Source organism: Macrotis lagotis, chromosome 1 (genome assembly GCF_037893015.1).
Source record: "Macrotis lagotis isolate mMagLag1 chromosome 1, bilby.v1.9.chrom.fasta, whole genome shotgun sequence".
Classification (NCBI taxonomy): Eukaryota; Metazoa; Chordata; class Mammalia; order Peramelemorphia; family Peramelidae; genus Macrotis; species Macrotis lagotis.
Window position 1 is genome coordinate 110198696 of NC_133658.1, and position 21483 is coordinate 110220178.

Sequence of the window (21483 nt, forward strand, 5' to 3'; positions counted from 1 at the left end):
AACTTAAATATTGTTCTTACTGTTTTAAGTTCTTGACGCAATTGCTGGTTAAAATTAGTTGATTCTTCTAATCGAGCTTCCAAAGCAGCAATTTTTTCTTCCTTTATTTCCAGGGATTTCTTTAGTGTAGACTCTAATTTTGACTCCAAAAGTTTGTACCTGCTATTAACATCAGAAGAAGAACAAGTCATTTAACCATCATCTCAGGATGATAGCTAGCAGTCTTTCAAAATACACTAACTCTGTTTAAATTGTCATTAGGCTTGTAAGGGAAAAAGTCAACAGAAAAGGGACTTTGTGATGTTTGTGGAGTAATAATTTATAAAAGTGCAGATTAACTAACAGAAGAAATTTAATAATTTGTTGTTGTATTTTAATATACTGCATTTGTAAAACACATAATAATGGAATGCTGATACAAAATTATCACAATCTGCCTTGTATTACAAGTACTTTAAAACACAGGCTTGGGGAAGCTAGATGGCGCAGTGGATAGAGCACCTGAGTCAGGAGTACCTGAGTTCAAATCCAACCTCAGACACTTAATAACCTAGCTGTGTGGCCTTGGGCAAGCCACTTAACCCCACTGCCTTGCAAATGCCTAAAAAAAAAAAAATAAGCTCTCTTCTTTTTTAGTTATGACTTAGTCCCTGTGGTACGGCATGCTTTTCCCAATGAATAAGGAGTAAGTCAGATTACACAGCTCTTTGGGTTGAAACTAAGACAGAGTTCATTACTTAGCTTCCTTTTAATAAGATCTATGCTTTGACTCTGCAGGCAATACAACTACACTATCAAGGACCCACACAAACAAGCTTAAAGGACCCCAGCCAACTTTCCTTGACACACAATACAGAAACAAAGGGAAAACATGCAAACTGAGAATATGACCCTGGTGCCATTCAAAGAGCCTCACCTGGTCATTGCTCTTACACTGTAACCACATAAAACTCCCTGCCAGCACTTTCTCTAACACTATCTTCAATAAAAACTCAATCTACCTCCCTGCATTTTAGCCCAATCCCATCTTCACTGTATTAACACTACTAGATTGAAATTCCTGGAGGATGGGGGCCATAGCTTATTTAATACTATAAACCCCACAATAGTTAACATAGCTCCCCAGATTTAGTTTGAGCTTGCTGATAATAAAGTTAATAAAAGAAACAATTTAAACAGATAAAATTAAACAATTTAAAATTAAAATTAAATTTAAAATTAAACAATTTAAAAAGATAAAATAGTATGAAACAAGAAATGGTATTTAATTTTTTTAATAGGGTCAATACCCAATTACTTAGATAAACAAGGACAAAAAAAGTTTTACCAGAAATAGCTAAATAATTAGTGTAGCAATAGTTGTTTGGTTCAAAACATTTAGATTACTTTGCTTCTATAAATTATCTAAAAAAGTATCATAAATTGAGTATTCTGAGATCTTAATATATTTTCACAATGACCAAAACAAAATTCTGTTGATCATATATTGGTTCATTCAATCTATTTACTAGAAAAAGGACTTATATTTAGCCTACTTTAAAAATATATCATTTTTTGAAAAAGAAATTTTTTTGGCAAATGTTTACGTATACAATATGTATGTACACATACAATTCTTTTGCTATCATAATATTTTTCTTTTACAAAACTTTTCTGCCATGAAAGTAAAAAGAGAAAAACAGGGAATATATATGGTTTGTGTTCCTTAATATATCAGGTATGGGGACTGAATGGAAAATGCACTTTACAGAAGTACAGAGACCACAGTTCTAGTCTTCAATGTAAGGTAATTCACTTGACTTTTGTTTCCTCATTTATAAATGAAAGGTGTGGGAATCAGATGACCTTCTGGATCTAAAGGTTAGGTTCTATGCTCTATTGTCCCCCTCCCCCCCCAAAAAAGGCTTAGCAAAACTGAAGTGGATATTTGAATTGTATTTTTGATGAAAATTTTAAATTTAATTGTTCTGTCAAAGTAACTTACCTGTCATCAGTACTTTGTTCATCACTCAAGAGGCGTTCTTTATTTAACCCTATCTTTTCAAGTTCATGAGTAAGTTTTTCGAGATCATTATTCATTTGCTGGGTCTTCAATTTTTCACTCACCAAATCCTTAACCAAAAAAGAAATGTAAAAATAATGCAAGTAGTAAGTATATAAAATTTCTGAACAATCAATATCTACTCCCACTGAAGTTATCTATAGTTATCTATGCTCAAAACAAAAAAGTCTTGAAGACCTTTTTCTTCCATATCATTGAAGTATAGAATCTTAATTGCTTTCTACCTGTCTTTGGGCAATACATCCCCTTTTCTCTCAATGTTAAAACCAAAACTAAAGCACAAATGAGATTTCTACATTTAATCTGGGGTTTGAAACTTATCAAAAGAGTATTTATTCACTATTCAATAGCATGGAAGAAATTAACCAGGGTTTAAATTATCTGGGAATCTATTATACAATTTCTTTCCACTAAGTAGTAAAAAAAGAGGAATCTAAAAGCCATACATCTCAGACACTTAAGGAAAAACAGTCCTGTTACTTTGAGCATAAAACACTTAAATGAAGACCTTTAGAAATTCCATATTCTGTGAAGAGAAGGCAAAGAATAAAAGGCTAACAGTCTATTTCAGTTTTTTTTTCTACCAAGAAGGCATCAAGAGAACACATCTATAAAAAAATTTAATATATTTTTTACTTTTTGGGAATAGTAGTGTGCTGTTTGGTGAACTGATCATATATTAATTTATTAAGTTGGAAAAGTAAACAACAATCTAAAAATTCAGGCTAAATTAGCATTAACTATTTTAAAATGCAGGTTCTGGAATTGTCAATATCAATATATTAGATGTTATATAAAAACTTAGTATTTTTATTTAGTATTTTAATGAAAAGACTTATTTTCTTAAAGCAAGCAATTTGAGTAAGCTGGTAAATTCTATGAGTTTAGGCTTTTACAGATTAATCATTATTTTAAAATGGCTGCTCTAAAAGCAATATAATATTAAATTTTAAGGACTATAAATGAATATATGCAACTTAATTTTAGCTTAAATTTGTAAACAAACTCAAAAGATTACCTCACGTAAAGTAATAAGTGTTTTTTTGTCAATCGTTGTCCTTTTCACCAGTTCTTTGTTTTCTTTCTCTAGCTCTTTGAGTCGGATACAGGATTCCTTAAATACATTTATTTCTTTGAAAAGACTTTTGTTTTCCTTTTCAAGATTTCCAATTTTAATATTATTTTCTTCCAATGTGATATCTTTAATTTCTGCCTGTTGTCGGAGTCTCTTATTCTCTTTTTCCAGTTGTTTCTTATCTTTTTCCAGTTGAGAAGTCTCTTGCTCTAGAAGCTTGTTTTCCTTTTCTAATTGTTCTAACCGCTTACTAGATATTTTTAACTCTTCGAGATTTTTTTGCAATGTTTGATTTTCTGTTTCCAATTCCTGTAGTTCGCTTTCTAATTGTTGAATTTTTTTATTACTATTCTCCAGAGCTTTTTGCAATCTTTGGTTTTCAGTATCTAAACCCTGGTAACTAACTTCTAAGCGTTCTGTTTTCTTGCATGAAGCTTTCATGAGCTCTAAACCCTTCTTAAGTTGCTCTTTTTCACTTTCCAGTTCTTTATTTTCTAACTGTAGTTGAGCCATTTTCATGCTTGAACATTTCAAAGATTCTACTGTCCTTCTTAATTCCAAGTTTTCTTCATCTAGTTGAGAATTTTCTTTCTCCAGGGATTCTAGTTGAAAAGTAAGGTTTTTTAAACTATCTAATGTCTTTTTCAACTTTCTGTTTTCCACTTCCAGTTCAGAATTTTCTAGCTCTAAGGTTTCAATTTTCTCACAGGTAATTTTTAAATTAGTTATCTTTTTTTGTAATAATTCATTTTCCTTTTCAAGATGTTGCAACTCATTTTCAAGTTCTTCAGCTCTTTCTGCTCTTTCTTTGTAATGTTCCAGTTCTTTTTTAATTTGTCTCTTTTCAAATTCAATCTTGTTTAATTTGCTGCTTGTTTCTTTAATAGATTCATGTAGGATTTTATTTTCCTTTTCAATGTCTTTCACCCTTGCTTCAGCACTTATTTGTGATCTCTGCCTTAGGGATGTTACAGTTTGATTCAAATGCTCATTTTCTTGTTCCAGTATTTTAATCTAATTCAGAAAAAATAAACTTGTCAGTGACACACAACTAAGAATTAATTCTATTCCTGAATAAGTAATAAAGTAAAATGGTAACCAAAAGACCCAATTATGTCTTGGTTTATTTAATTATTTCTTGCTGAGACTGTATGTAGAATACACAGATGTGCTGTAAAAATTGGTCTCTGTTCTCAAAGAGTTCACAACAAAAGGGAATATGAAAAACATTGTTTTTCAAAAAGACTTTCAGATCTATTTACGGCTATACATTATGATCAATGAAATATATAAGCTGAAAATAAAGTATATACATGCCTTAGAGATATGCCTCACAATATATGTACAAGTATAAATTTATACAAAGGTATATTTGTGGATAATTTATTAACAAAAGGGTTCTCATCTTTGAAAAAATTTACAGTAAAATTACTAGTATGTTTAAGAAATAATTTTATTTGCAAAGTAATGCAATCTAGTTTATCAGAATAGGAGTCAGAAAAATCTGAGTTCTAGCTTGGCTTTGCTACTAATTAGTTATGTGACCTCAGGTAAGCTACCAAACTTCAGTGGACTTCAGCTTCCTCATCTGCAAAATAATGATGTTAGCCTAGACAATGGGTATCCAACTTAAAGGTCAATATCTACTAATCATTCTAATATGTCTAGACAGAATACTAAATTGAGAGCTGCAACCATACCCAACTGTCCACATTTTTGCCTTCTCATTTTTGTATTTTGTCCACAAATGAACTCTGCTCTGAAGGATGATCTTAAGGCTCCAAGGAGTTAAAGAATTAATACTTTAAGGAATAATTTTGTCCAAAAAAGGACTCTGGACTAGAGGATGTCTAAGATATGTCCCCTCATTGTTTGAATAACTGATGTACTCCACAATACAAACTCCAAAATATGTATACTCCACACATGAACTCATAACTACCATTATAAATAAAATTTATTGGTTTATGAATAATTGATTTATACATGCTTTAAAATGCTTTTTGTAAGGAGACAAATACTTAGTCTACTAAATACTAGAAAATTGATGGACCTGTCTTTCTGAATTTTCTCGAAGTGTTTCAAGAGTCTTTTCCAATTGTGCTTTCTCCTTCATTAGATCCTTGCTCAGATTTTGACAATTTTGAAGACTTTGCTTTTCTTGAATAATTTCATTCTCAAGACCTTCCAGCTAGAGAAAAAAATCCATAAGAGAATATTAAATATGTTTATAGTTTCTAAACTGTAACAAAACAAAAGACAACATTCAGAGTTTTTTATTTTTTAATTAATATTTTATTCATTTTTTTCTAATTACACACTACAGGGTTTTTTCCCCCCATTTTCTTCTCCCTCCCTCCCCATGACAGAAAGCAATCTGATATATGCTCCACATTTATAACCACGCTAAACATGGCTTCATGTTGATCCAAACAATGAGTTTTAACAATAAAGTGATATGAAGTTCAAAGATTGTTTTAAGAATATTTATGCACGGTTATCTTCAAATCCTCTTCATGGTTAAAGATTCAGTACTAAGTACAATAGGAAAATTCAAGCTGAATGTATTGTTTGTATGCTGATAAAAGCAATCATTATCAAAGCTGAAACATTCAACATAGGGGTGATGATCAACCTTGATGGACTTGATGGATCATTCCATCAGTGCAACAACCAGGGACAATTTGGGGCTGTCTGCGATGGAAAATACCATCTGTATCCAGAGAAAGAACCATGGAGTTTGAACAATGACCAAGGACTATTACCTTTAATTTAGAAAAAAAAATACTGATATCTTATTGTCTGATCTTGCTATCTCTTATACTTTATGTTTCTTCCTTAAGGATACAATCTCTCTCTCTCTCTCTCTCTCTCTCTAATCACATTCATTTTGGATCAATATATATACCATGGAAACAATGCAAGGAATGGCAAATTGCCTTCTGGGGGGGGGGGACTAAGATGGGGGAAAATTATAAAACTCAAAATAAATAAAATCTTTAAAAAAAACAGAAACACTCATCTATTCTGTAGTTCTTGGTCTGACGTGATGTTTTTTGGGTCAGGATGACATTTACATCAAAAATGAAAAGAAGACAAGGGAAACAAAAAGTGTGGAAAGACTGAAAAAAATGGTAATGTGTTCAGGGTGAAAAGAAGAATGAAGTGATAAGAAAAAAGTAAATTTTTAAAAAGGGAAGAAAATATTAGAAAAAAGAAATGGATCCAAATCTAGTAAATGTTTAAGTTTGGTTTCTGTGTTTTCAGTTACAGTTTAACATAGTATCATATAGCAAGACACGTAAGCTCAAAATAAGTTATAAGATTTAGAAAAGTCATTTTTCTAAACATATATATATATATATATCAGTAATTAAATATACTTAAAGACACAAAAAATTAGTACTTTTACATAGTTTGTGTTTTTCAATAGCTTAATCTGGTCTACAAATGGAATAATTTAGTAGTAACTTCAGTTATTAGTTAAAAACATAAAAAAATTAATTCTTAAAGTAGTTTGGGTCTTCCATTTCTCTCAATAATATTCATATTAAAAGTTTATTATGCTCCAAAGGCAACAGCAAGGTTAACTAATATCAATTATCTGAAGTCGTATTTGATTTGGGTCCTCCTGACTCCAGGGTGAGCGCTCTACCCACTGGAACACCTAATGGCCCCAGTCCCATACTTCTTTTTAAAAAACCTAATTAATTCAATTCTACCTGAAATTAATACTGAAATCTAAGCATAGCATTTGTTAAAATAGATGTCATTTATTGCTCCAATCGAAAAGAATCAAAAAAATTTGGGAAATGGACCCAAGTAAACAATTATGTTTAAATGTTAAAGTTCATAAAAATTTTTCAATTAAAAAGATTTCAAAACCATTTTAGAATGACATCTGATTTGCATAAACAGATGCTGAGTGAGATGAGCAGAACCAGAAAAACATTGCACATCCTAACAGCAACATAGGGGCAATGGTCAACCTTGATGGACTTGCTCATTTGGGGTATTGTGATGGAGAGTAACGTCTGTATCTAAAGAAAGAATTGTTAAGGGCGGCTAGGTGGCACAGTGGATAGAGCACTGGCCCTGGAGTCAGGAGTACCTGAGTTCAAATCCAGCCTCAGACACTTAATAATTACCTAGCTGTGTGGCCTTGGGCAAGCCACTTAACCCCATTGCCTTGCAAAATCTAAAAAAAAAAAAAAAAAAAAAAAAAAATCAAAGAAAGAATTGTGGAGATTAAACACAGACCAAAGAATATTACCTTTAATTTTTTTTAAAAAAGGTATCTTATTATGTATTTTTTCTATCTCTTATATTTTTGAACAGTGTAAAGACTAGGGGGTGGGGGAAACGAAGCAAGATTGGGGGAAAATTGCAAAATTCAAAAAACAATTAAAAAATGATATCTAACTCATATATAGACCAGACTATGATGAAATACTATTGAAAGTATTGGCTCCAAAAATGACAATTTCAATCATTTACTATATTTGAAAACAACATTAAATTTTAAATCTTACTGCCATTAATTACTTAAACTTTCCAGTCCTGGTAAATTCTCTGCATCACTCAAATCTATTTAAAATTCAAATCATATAAAAAGGCTAGAACGTATTCTACTAATATCACAGAAGTACATGCATAAATAATTATATTTGTTCATATACAAATAAATATACACACTATACACATTACCTTCTTACTAAGTCTTTGATTTTCTTTTTCAATTTTCAGAATTTTGGAATTACTGCTTTCTACAGAATCCACAGTATTTCGAAGCTCTTCTACTGTCTTCACCAAACTCTGATTTTCCATTTCCAACTTCAATAACCTACTTGATGTTAATTCATTCACCTCATGGCCCAGAGATTTTTGTGGTGCTATAAAATTTAAAAATGTAACATTAGTAGGGAGTATATGTATGTGTCTTTCTCTCTCTCCTTACTATTAAATAAATATTACTGTATTGCTTGCCCAGAGGGTCCCTAATATGATGAATGTTGAATTGAAGAAAATGGAAAACATTCAGGAAAATATGGATCTTGTGATTTTTCACATGATGATGGCAATAATGATGATGATGTACAATTCAGTAGAAAAGACAGAAGAGATGTGGGTTCTAGTACAAGTCAATCTTGATGAGCCTTAGTTTTCTTATAAATAAAATGGGAACAGTAGCACATTTCATCTACCTGACAGTCCTGTTGTAAGGATCAAACAAAACAGTTTGTATAAAAACCTAACTAAAAAAAATCATAATGAAATATAATGAAGGAAAGGAAATAGGCAATAATATCGAATGCCATTTTTGTGGAAAATATTAGGCAATATTTAAAGGAAATCTGCTCTACATTTTAACTGTTGATATGAGTCTATAGGGTGTCATTAGTAATGTCTTTGACACAATGCAAGGGAAATCATCATTCAAGGTGGATCTCAGTACTATATTCTTTGCTCTGTGAAAAACTACCATTTCCAGTATTGCCTACAATGAATGGTCTCTTATTAAGTAACAAACAAGGAATAGTATTTAAAATAATACCGCAACAGGCTTCCACTAAATAATTTCTGACGATGGTAAAAATAGATTCTTTTAGGGGTGGCTAGGTGACACAGTGGATAGAGCACCGGTCCTGGAGTCAGGAGTACCTAATTTTAAATCCAGCCTCAGACATTTAATAATTACCTAGCTGTGTAGCCTTAGGCAAACCACTTAACCCCATTGCCTTGAAAAAAATTTAAAAAAATAGACTCTTTTAAAACCAGGAAAAAAAAAATGAAATTCCAGATTTATAAATTTTCATGAGGGCAAACTCTAGGATTAATGGGATAACAAAGACCTCAACTTTTTGAAGAATTTTATTTTGATGAATTTATTCTGAAGCTAATACTGGCAGAAATTCATTAAGCACATAGAATCAAGTATGGAGAATCAAGGCAGCATGGTATAAAAAGAACTGGGCTTGCAGTTGAATGATAAGGTATTGAATTCTATTTTTTGGACCACAGGAAAACCACATCTTTTCTGTTTATTTTTTTTTTAAATTATTTAAGGCAATGGAATTGAATGACTTGCCCAAGATCACACAGCTAGGCAATTATTAAGTATCTGAGGCTGATTTTGAACTTGGGTCCTCCTGACTCCATGATCAGTGCACTATCCACTGCACTACCTAGCTGCCCTACCACATTGATTTCTAAACTCAATTCCCTAAACCCTAGGATGGGAATAATGCCAGCACTGGCAACTTCAGAGAGTTATCACTGAAGATCAAATGAGATATTGCATCTAAATCAATTTGTAAAATTTAAAAACCACATACAAAAACTAAGTGTTATTTTTTCCTTTATATTCATCATCCATCACAAGGACTTCATATATCGAGAAGTCCTTAATAAATGTCTACTGGAGATGAAGTCAAAATATCAGAAGTATCAGGGGCAGCTAGGTGGTGCAGTGGATAAGCACTGGCCCTGGAGTCAGGAGTACCTGGGTTCAAATCTGGTCTCAGACACTTAATAATTACCTAGCTCTGTGGCCTTGGGCAAGCCACTTAACTCCATTTGCCTTGCAAAAAAAAAAAAAAAAACTAAAATAAAAAAAAGAAGTATCAGGAAATAGTACACAGTCCATTTCTTCCCACAAAAGGGTCCTGATAAGGAAATCTAAGGAAAAAAATCATTTTTTTCCAATTTTTCCCAAATTAACTTGGAGAGACAGAAAAAGCCTACTTAAAATAAAATGGATTAAAAAGGCTAAAAGAATAGGAAATAATTTAAATAACTCTCTTGCCACTTAACCCCACTCACCTTGCAAAATAAACAAGCAAACAAACAAATAAATTACAACCTACACTTAACACAATTAATTAAAATATTTCATAAATGATTTTTAAAAACAGCCAAAGGAATTATAGTAAATTCTTGTTATACTTGAAATATAGTTAATACCTATATTAGGCTAGGAAGAGTCAAGATATAAAAAACTATGGTTCAATAGTTCTAAGGAATTTCAAAAACGGTATTATCACGGAAACATAGCAAATATTGCAAAATTATGCTCTTTGAGAAGGCTAACTTTTTTTTATCAAGAATGCAGTTCTAGTTTAATACAAGAAAATCATAAACATAATTGACATTAATAACCAGAAAAACAAATACTCTATAAATATATTAAGAGATATAGAAAAAGTTTTTGACACGACATAATGATTCTTGTTTTTAAAAAGAAAAAATAGAAAGTGTAGGAATAAACAGATGGTAGTCATCTTAAAACAAAGAGCAAACATTATTTGTAATAGGGATAAACAGAAACTTTTCCAGTAAGATCAGAGGTAAATACATCAGAATACTTGCTATCTTGGGGAAACTGGAAGAAAGGTAAGAGAGAAAAATTTGGAACTCAAAATCTTACAAAAAATGAACACTGAATTTAATTGAAAAAATAGAATATAATGACGATCAACTGTGAAAGACTTTTATACTCTGAGCACAACAATGATCAGAGACAATTTCAAAGAATTCATGATGAACATCCTCATTCAGAGAAAACTGAACTCCATATACAGATTGATTATACTTTTTTCATTTTAATTTGTTTCGTGTGTGTTTGTGTGTGTGTGTGTGTGTGTGTGTGTGTGTGTGTGTGTTTGTGTGTGTGTGTGTATGGTCTCTTTTACAACATGGCTCAATATAGAAATGTGTTTTGCATAATTTCATATTAATATCATATTCCTTTTTTTCTCAAAGGGTTGGGGAGGGGAAGGAGGAAAGAATTTAGAACTTGCAGCAATTTTTTTTAAAATGGTAATTTTTTGCCAATGTAAATGGGAAATTATTTAATCAAACAGATAAAAGTGTATTCAAAAAGAAAAAAAAAGATCAGAGACAAAGCAAGGATGTCCTTTTCAATATCATACTAGAAATAACAACCCTAGCAATAAGACCAGAAAAAGGAATTGAGAGGAAGCAAAAGAGAGAGGAAGCAAAATTTTGTAGATGATGAGATGGCTTAGAAAACTAAAAACACTAACTAAAATAATAATTTTCATAAAATTCCAGTATATAGAAAAAACCTACATGAATCATAAGCATTTTTGTACATAACCAACAAAAACCAGCAGGAAGAAATAAAAATTCAGAATATTGGAATCTACCTGCCAAGACAAAAATAGATGCCATATGAACACAACTACAAATCTCTTTTTACACTAGACATCTAAAAAATGAGAAAGGTTAATTGTTCATGGGTGAATATGAATCAATATAATAAAAATGATACTACTACCTAAATTAATTTACTTTATCAGTTCTAAAACAAGCTACTAACTAATTACTTTATAAAGTCTTAGGAAAAAATGTCAAGAATTTCATGTGAATTAATGAAGAAAATAAGAATGAAAGAGACATTGACATTTCGGATTAACTGTCAATGATCAATTGTATATGATCAGCAAGTTCAATCTTTCAGTTGATTTAAGAATGTCACTCAAATTGTTTTGGGGATAAATAAATATAAATACAAAATTCTTTCATTTCTTAGTCACATGCATTATTAGTTTTTAACCACACTTTAAATATAATATATACTACCCATTTTCAACACCATAATTAGGTAAAAAAAAACCTAGATGTTCCTATGGTCAAATAAAAATATATAAAAAGTGTTAATGTGGTAGGCACCCTTAATATTTCTGTACAGTCCTTAATAACTATAAACAGTCTCTCTATAAGAAGCATTTGTACACATATGCATAAGTATGTATCTAAGTATACATATAATTATATAGATGTTTTATTTATAAACTCATGCCTATGAATACAATAAAAAGTATATTCAACTTCAGTATCAATTATAGTCTCATTTTACCAAATAATTAGTGCATATCTTCAAAATTTTAAATCGATAAAAAAGCTGAGAGATCACACCCTAAGCACCACCTTCTGTCCAGCCTGCCCCCCGCCCCCCGTCTCTGTCTCTGTCTCTCTCTCTCTCTCTTCCTTTCCAAAAGCCAGCTGAGCTGGACAATTCAATCAGTAATCCATGTGGTCTTCTCTTTAAACCCTTCTTAACTTATCTATCACTTTCTTATAGGTTTTAAGTTCTTTTAATCTTTATTTTTCTTTCCACACTTGCAAAAAAAAAAAGAAAAAAGAAAAAAGCTATGAGAGGAATAATCCATCAATATTAAGAGGGAAGCCAGAAAAGTGAAGGGCCTTTGATTTTATGTCATAAAAAACATACATCAAAGGAACTGGTAAAGTTGTCCAAAGAAGTAAAGTAAAAAATAAATTGAAGCCATGGTAGGTATTTTTTTTTCTTTGTAAATTCTATTACATTTTTAGTGGTGAATTCTCTCCCTCCTACCTCTCCATTCACTGATAAAGCAAGGTGGGAAAAAAATCTAGTAACAATATGTACAGTCTTTCAAAACCAATTTCCTGCAGTTTATATAGCACAACAATGGAGCAAAGTAGATACACTTGGCCTTGGAGTCAGGAAAGATCCGACAATTATTAGCTGAATAACTATAGCAAAGTAACTGTACTTCTCTGGGTTTTAGTTTCTTTTAATTTTTGGTTCTAATTTAATCTTTTTTTTTCTTTAAACATTACATTAATTTCTGAATAAGCCATTTCCATTTCCTTCCCCTTATAGCAAAAAATGAAGCTGACACATTGAAGGAGACTGAAAGATCCTGGAGCCAATGAAAGGAGGGATGTGTATTTTCTCCTATTGTGAAAATCAAATGATAAACTACATGTTTATATACCCAGCGTTCTGCACAAAAACTTGTCCATAGTAGACACCTAAACAAAATACTTGTTGAAATTAATTATTTTAATTACTCATAAAAAAATTAATACTTAATTCCCTTGTATCAGAAAGGAGGAATAAAGGCAATGTGTTAAAGAGAGGTCTATTTAAGTTTAGGATAAACTTGCTAATAATTTCAACTATTTAAAAGTAGAATGGGCTATCAATGGACTATCACTCACTAGAAGTCTTCAAGAAGGATGGTATAAAAAGCATATTTTTCTAAGCTTGAATTCTATTAGATGGCCACTGGGGTCCCTTCTAAAAATGAAATTAAAGACAATCTGGAGTAAAACATCATATTTCATAATTCTGATGCTTCTACTGAATTTTGATCATATTTTGGCATACCTTCTGAGAGTTCACTAGTTCTTGATATTTGTTCCAATTCCCAGCCAAGATGTAATGACTCATCCATACTTTGCTTCTGTGCCATTTCCAAACTCATATTTTCTTCCATTAGTTCTTCAATTTTTTTTCTATCCATATCACGTTCCTTGGGGGAAATATAATGATAAAATAAAATAACAATATAAATATAAATTATCTATAAATAGTGTTATACTAACTAGTTACAATTTCTCTAGCTAAATTTTATTTTTTAAAAAAGGAATTATTTGACATTAAATATAACATCTCTATTTTTTGTTTTTATTTTTGCTTTTGTTTTTTATTAATTAAACATACACTAAGTCTTCTTTAAAGGTCATCTAGGCTCAAAGCAAAAACGTTTAGTTATACTTTATGAGATTTCTGGCAAATTTTAGGAAAAGCTTTAATTTTACGTTATCACAAGGATTTTGATTGAGGCCTTCTGAATTTAAAAATAAAACAGTAAAAACAATATAAAGTCTTCTGTGATATTTTCTGTACCACTCAGGCAAAGAATATCTTGTCAATGAATTTTTGAAAGATTCTTTAATAATTTAAGATTGATTTTTAAAATTTATTTTTGTTTTACTTTCAGTAATAATTTCCCATTCAATCTCTAATTTATCTAAATCTGTTCCTTACCTCAACTAGGTTTTATAATTCTTCAATTTCTTTTTGATCTTGTTCTGGTCTAGACCACACCTTTCCTAGTTAGACTGTTACACTTTTCAGTGCTAAAATGTAATCTGGATTCCAATCCATTATTGAATCGAAGCTATTCCTTACAAAGTTATCAGCTATCTTTTTTTCCTTTTAAAATATGTTCTTTAATTTTGTATTTAATCACCACTACCAAATAAAAGCATTCCAATATGCAAAAATAGAACAAAAAGGAGATTTATAATAATAATTTTATAATAATAATTTATAATACTTATAATACTAAACTATATTTTACATCTTTTTTCTTATTATAGAGATTTTTAAAAAAGTAATAATTCAATTTTAATATGGCAATTCAAACATCAGTTCCTACATGCTAATCACAGTAGCTTTTTCTTAGTTTGTCTCATACCAGTTCTTTTTCTGTTCAAAATCTATTGTTGCTATTGTATAGGGGGAAAAAAAAATCAAACTTCTCATCTTAGCATTAAACCTGATACCATAATCTGATACACATTTACACATTTAGTTTTCATATTTATCCTTTTTGTCCTACATTTTAAATAAACATTTTCTAGCTGCTTCCCAAACTTTCTCACTTCCATGTACCTTATCCAGGTATTTACTGAGGTCTAGAATATACTCCCTTCTTAGGTCCACCTTTACCATTCTTGATTCAGCTCAGGAGCCATTTTTTCCACTAAGTCTTTCCTGATGTTTCCAGTTCAAATTATTTTGCATTTACTTCTTTTACTGCATCTTTCATGTGGAATGAAAATTCCATGAGAAGTAGAAACTATTTCATTTTTTCCTTTGTATCCTCAGCACTTGGAAGCATCTGGCATATAAGCAGGTGCTTCTCTCTTCCTTTCCCCCTAATCTCTCCATTTTCTCATTCATCCTCTCTTTATTTCTAGTTTTAGGGGATTAGACAATTCTTTCTGTCAAGGCTGACCTCATGATTACTATTCCCATTTCCACCATGAACTTGTTATTTATCAATCACCATCTTTTCCCCTTTGACCTATAACCACAATTAAGCCTCCCTTGACTTTGTTATGCTTTCTCAATCTAGTCTGTTTTTTTTTCTTCTCAAATTTTTCATTAAGAAATTCCTAGGAAGAATACTTTTCTTTCCTACTACTCATTCATCAACCTCTTCCAATCTAGCTATCAATCCAGCATGCTACTGAAATGGATTTTTTACAAGGGCACTCATGACCTACTAATCTCCAAATTCAATGACCTTTTTTTCAGTTAATAACCTCTGACTTTCTTAGCATTTGAATCTGAAGTTACCTTTATCTTGCTTTCCACCTCCCCTAGCTTACATAATACTGATTATCCTACTCCTTCATTCCCTTCTGTCTTCTGATGGCTCAGGTCAGCCAGGACATCCCCTCAAGCTTGTCATTTATCATTTTGTATTCTCTCCCTCCACATGATCCTATATTGAGCTAATTCATACCCAGGGTTTGAATGAATACTTCTTTGCAGATAGTTTGAAATCTTCACAAAACCAAAACTCAAACTGTACAATGTTCAAAATTGAATCCATTATTTCTATTCACCTCTCCACATAAAATCTACTTCTTCTCTAATTTCTTTATTATGAGTTAATGGCACCAACTTCTTCCTGAGAATCTTTGCTTTTTCTCTTCTCCATGATCACTTCATGAGTTAGTTGCCAAGCTTTCCCCCCACCTTTTCCACAAGTTCCCTTCATTCTATACCCAAACTACTGTAATAGTCTTTTTTCTGGTCTCCCTACCTTTAAGTTCACCCTTCTCTGATCATACTAGGCTACTTTAAATAAGTCTCCAATCAGATAATATATAAATTATTTTTATCTTGTCACAAGGCTTTTCACAATCGGGACTGCAAAATAAATATACATCCTTATACACACACCACTTCCCTTTTCAATAATGTTATTTTCTAGTCAACCTGTACTACTTCTATTCTTCTCATCCTATCCTCTGTTGTTCCTTCATGATTGGAATGGATTATTTTTCTTGCTCTGCCCATCTTCATCTTAGACCTCTTCTCCCTTTTATCAGGATCTAAATCAAGTGCCATTCCCTCTATAAAGTGTTCCTACTCTGATGCTTCCAATGAGTATGGCTTCTGTCTTCTATTTATAATACTTTTTAATAGTGTCTTAATTTGAAATTCCTTTTATACTTATCATACTATGCAATGACATTTAAGTACAAGTTCCATCTCAAGTAAGTCTGCTTAAAAATAGACTGTCTTATCTCACTCCTCTATCTTAATACATACTAGAATGTCCCAAACATGTTTAAAATGAATCATTACTATGCCATTCTATTTTCCCATTCTCCTGCACTGAGAATAAACAAATTGCCTTATATTTTCCCTAAAACCTTTAAGTTGATATTCTTACCATCTCCATATCATGTAGTTTGGCCTTCAGTTGTAAGTTTTCTTTTTCTAATTCATGCAATTTATCAGAACGAGTGCGAGTTCCTTCTAGTTGGTCTTCTAACATACTTTTTGTTTCCAGTAATACTTGATTGTCTTCTTTTAGTTCCTACAAACATTTTAAATAAGGCTTAATCATCACAATACATATCATTATTGTGTACTTTAAAGAATTCAAAGAGTAAAATGCTATATTTTCATAGTAAAAAAATAAAATGAATAAAATTTCTCTGCCCCTCTGAAGTAATTGAAAAATTCCATAAGCCTTTTCAAAACTCTAATTAGGGTTCAATGTTCTTTTATCTAAGCTTCAAGACTATGAAACCTAGATTTCAACCTCTGAGATCTCCATTAGTAAGGCGGCATTCAGAAGTAATTACTTTTCAAAATAATTTAGTGGGAATATTTTTCCTCATATTAAAAGCAAAACAATAAAGTGATCTAAGATCTCATCAGTATGGGTACTGCTTTCATTGGTTGTACCCCATTCCATTGCTTCTCAATTTCTGAGAATGTCATTCATAAATGTTCATGAAAGATGCAAATCACTGTCAGATTTCCTCAAAGATCTTTTGATATTTTGTGGATACTAGCATAATAATCATGAAGATTTGTGTAATACTTTTAAAGAATATAAAATGCTTTACAATTACATTTCATTTGTACCTCAAGCACCTTGTGAGGTAGACCTGTATTCAAGATGAGGAAACTAAGGTTCAGAGATGTTAAATGACTTGTCCACCGTTACTACAATAGTAAATATTAGAATCAGGATTTGATTCCAAATCTTCCTATACAAGTTCAGCAATCTTAACCAACCACAAAGTGAAACATTTGAAATGTCAATATTATCCTTTTATTCTTAATACATGGTCAGTCTACTTCCTTTTACAGTCATGCCTGTCCTTGATAATAGCTTTCAAGTCACTTCTTGTGTACCTGTAATGCTATGTCTTATCTAAACCCCCTACCTGACCTGTTCATTAAAGTTTAGGTTCCCTGGGAACCTGATATTCAATGGCATAAAATATCACCAAGAGGATGCACTTCAAAATTAAGGAAATGATTTCTTCCACTTAGAAAGATTACTCTTAAAACTTCAGGAAGTGGTTCAAGTGACATCATACTCAAGAAAAAAATGATATTAAAAGGATGATTTTCAGTGACAAGGGTCAGTTCGGTATAAATCAAAAGCACTAGTAATATTCAAATGTAAGTCAAGATTATTCTATTTCACATATTCAATTCTGGTTTCAGCTTACTTTCTAGCTATACTGCTTATCCAAAAGATGGATTAAATTGGTGGGATACTAGGGGCCTAACCTGAGTAACATGCATTTGTCATCCATGTATAGACCATCTTACCTGCTAGAGGAAAATTGATTTTACAACTGTTATAAAGTAAGACTTCTTCATTAATGTTATTTCCTTCTTTTATTTATATTGTTAATCAAAAACGAGTTCATGGGACATAATTAAAGAGAAATGAACATGTATATGGAACCCAAAGCCAAGTAAAGAATTGACACTTCATACAGAAGTTGGCATATTTGCTGCAGTACAATATAGGAAGGAAGAGAAAACAGAAATCTCCTAAAAAGGAGAGGCATGGGGGGGGGGGGGTTAAGGTGCAGTAAAGATGGGAAAAGAACAATACCCCTCCCAAAGTCAAGGAGTAAGGTCATGGAAAAAGCCCATTCTCTTCCTTTTGGAATTGCTAGACCATGAAGATAAAGAGGATCTGCTTATCTACAAGGGTCCTACTTGCACAAGCAGTTTCTCAGTCTGGTATAGACTGACTGGTACCTGTTGTGACTCCTAAAAGCTTTGTAAGTCCAGCTTTAGGTGCAAACAAACATCAAACAACTGGGGGTTAGGAGAAAGAGGAGACATCCTTTATACATTCAGAGCCTCCTGAATATTCAGGATCTGGTGTTTTTGGAAAATATACCAACTCAAAAAGTTCAGAGGACCCCATAACATTTCTTAACAGCATACATGGTATACAACGCTCACACACAGAGCACATACATACACACACACACACCCCATCTCTGATTTTATGGTATAGAATTATTGACAAAGAGCAGTACTATATGAAATCACTACCAGGTGGACTTTAAACAAATAGGACATTCTCTATGGCAGCAGTGAATATGTCTGATAATTGAAATCAACAAACATTTTTTTTATGACAGGCAAGTCTGTTTTATGCCTCCTTTCATACTGATACTCAGAGGATCAATTAACAAAACTATTTTTATGGCTGCATTTACAAAATCATCCTGTATGATCTTTTGTGGAAGCAAAAAACTGGAAACAGAATGGGTACCCATGATGGGAGCATAGCTGAACAAATTCCAGTATATTAACATAATGAAAATTTATGTGCCAATAAGAAGGAACAAATATGAGAAATTCAAAGAAACACAGAAATAATTATATTAACTGAAGTAAAGTGAAGAGTAAAGAACAATAACATACAAAATAATCACAGTAATGTAAATGAAAACAACAGAGACACAGAAATAAACGTACAAACACATACAAATAAAAAAAAATGACATCAGAAATAGTATCTCTGTTAATGCACTGGTGAAAGAAAATAGCTGCACTCAGAAAATTATAGAACTTTCGAGTATTAAGTTCTAATGAGCTTCTTCTACCTGTATTCCCTGATCTGCTAGTGTCTCCAAAGTCATTTGTTATATCCTGTATTATCAGTTAGTCAACAATCATTTCTTCTCTTTTTTTTTGTTTTGTTTTCTTGCAAGGCATTGGGATTAAGGATCTTGTCCAAGGTCACACACGCTATTAAGTATTAAGTGTCTGAAGACACATTTGAACTCAGGTCCTCTTGACTCCAAAGCTGGTGCTCTATTGATTGAACTATCTAGTTGCCCCAACAATCATTTACATGTATTTCTATTTAATTTCCTTGTTTTCCCTAGGGCCTATCAGAATATTGGAGACACAGAACTGACTAGGAAGGAGGGCAAGATTACCAAAATACTGGGAAAAGTTCAAAGATGGTCTTATTATCATAAAAGGCAATTTGAGAAGAAATCAAGGAACTGCCAATCCATTTGCTCTATAAAACCTTTAAATACTATTAACTAGATGTAAAGGGTATATCCTTAATGAAAATTGGAGAACAACAATAATAATTCATTAAATTACACTTAAAGATTTACAAAATGCTTTCCTCATATCAACCCCACTGAGGGAGGCAGTATTTTAAAGATGAGCACACTGAAACTCTGAAAGTCAAGTGATATGTTCACAGAAGCCAATAAATACTTGGGAGTAGAATTTGAACCCAAATTTTAGGACCTTTGGGACCAATACTCTTTCCACTAAAACAAGCTGCCTCACAGGCTGCCTTGTAGGCCTTTGCAGATAAATTCCCTACAGAAGACAACTTCAGTTACATAATCATACAAGATGGATAGAAGGCCCACTGAATATACTGTAGATTACAAAAAACAAACCAAAACCAAACCCAAAACATCTTGTGTACTAAAGATAAGTTTGATTCCATAGAAAACTATATAGTTCAATACCAGAAGTATTCATTAATATAAAAATCAATAATATAAGGATATTCTAAATAACGACTTTGAAAATAATTATTACTCAAGACCTCAAATAAGAACGTATATATACTATTACTTTATGGGCAAAATCTTCAAATCATTAATGAGAATGAGGCAGTAGAATTATATCTTCTAGTTAACAGAAACAACAAATAATAAAAACATGCAGAGCAGACTGCCTCAATGGTTATTCAAAGCTTTCTCATCACTTAGTATTTTATTTGGAGAAAGCAACTACTAGTCATTACAGAATACTAAATACAATCAAAAACTGAACCAGGATTTTCAGCAGTTTATATGACCTATATGGTCTCCTAATTCCCTCAGTTGCTAGCGTCATCTTCTTCCACTCTCTATTTTTACTTAATATATATTTTGCACATATGGTCTCACACCTGACAGATTTTAAACTCCCTAAGGGCAATGACTGTTTAATTTTGTCCCTGTGACTCAGAGTTTAACTGGTTATCTGGCAGAATAAGTTGGGTTATTTTTTTTCTTTTTGCAAGACAATGGGATTAAGTGACTTGCTTAAGGTCACATGGCCAGTAAATACCAAGATTCTGAAGCTAGATTTGAAGTCAAGTCCAACTGATACCAGGGCAGGTACTCTATCCACTGTACCACCTAGCTGTCCTAACAGATTTACCTTAGCAAGCTGCCAGGATCTTTAAGCCTAAATGCAATATGAAGATGTATTCTAATACACATATATTCATTTTTATCATCAGTTTTCTTTATTTTTGTTGCTTTCAGGTTTTGCATGAAATATATCTGAAGAGAAAGTATAAACAATATATGTTAAGAAATATAGTAAAATATAGTAAAAATCAAACCAATAGGAAAGTTAGCAATTTATAAGCGGTCTCTAGTAAATTTTGCCCACAGGGCACATTTTATATAAACATTAAGAGTTTCTCACATATTTATTAAGTAATTAGTCTGGCTCTTTTAAGTATGTGTTCAATTATACAGTCTATGTAAACCAGGGTAGGGTTTCTCTTTCAATTTCTTTTCAATCAAACAATTAACATTCCCCCAGGCCCCCCCAAAGAATAAAACATCAAAAAACAGGAAAATGATTAAAAAATAGGTTATTGGAAATCATAACTGAGTCAAATGCCTTTAAACTAATTTGAGGGCTCTGCAAGATAGACATAACTCAAATTTCAAATTCCCTAAAATCAACTCAACTCCATTAAAATTTATCTACAAATCTACAAATAAAGAATGCTACAAGTAAGTCTATTAAATCAGATTCTGTTAAGTCTATAGTCAGATTTAAACTAGTAGAGAAAATTGGGTAATGGAAGCAATTATTCAAACATATATATATATATATATATATATATATAGAGAGAGAGAGAGAGAGAGAGAGAGAGAGAGAGAGCTTTTTTTAATTACAACTGTGCTATATTTAAAATATAAGTGGTCATTTTGC

General features: G+C 31.7%; 1 protein-coding gene across 2 annotated transcripts in view; it reads right to left on the minus strand.

Annotated features, from left to right (window-relative positions):
- Positions 1-21483, minus strand: part of CCDC88A (coiled-coil domain containing 88A) — a 187420-nt gene that overhangs the window by 75937 nt on the left and 90000 nt on the right. For both annotated transcript variants that reach the window (XM_074206428.1, XM_074206419.1), the window contains exons 11-17: positions 16409-16555; positions 13318-13462; positions 7845-8029; positions 5191-5328; positions 3081-4151; positions 1985-2112; positions 21-162 (exon numbers count right to left, since the gene is read on the minus strand). In XM_074206428.1, the coding sequence (XP_074062529.1) occupies positions 21-162; positions 1985-2112; positions 3081-4151; positions 5191-5328; positions 7845-8029; positions 13318-13462; positions 16409-16555 (1956 nt within the window). The remainder of the gene's footprint in view (positions 1-20; positions 163-1984; positions 2113-3080; positions 4152-5190; positions 5329-7844; positions 8030-13317; positions 13463-16408; positions 16556-21483) is intronic.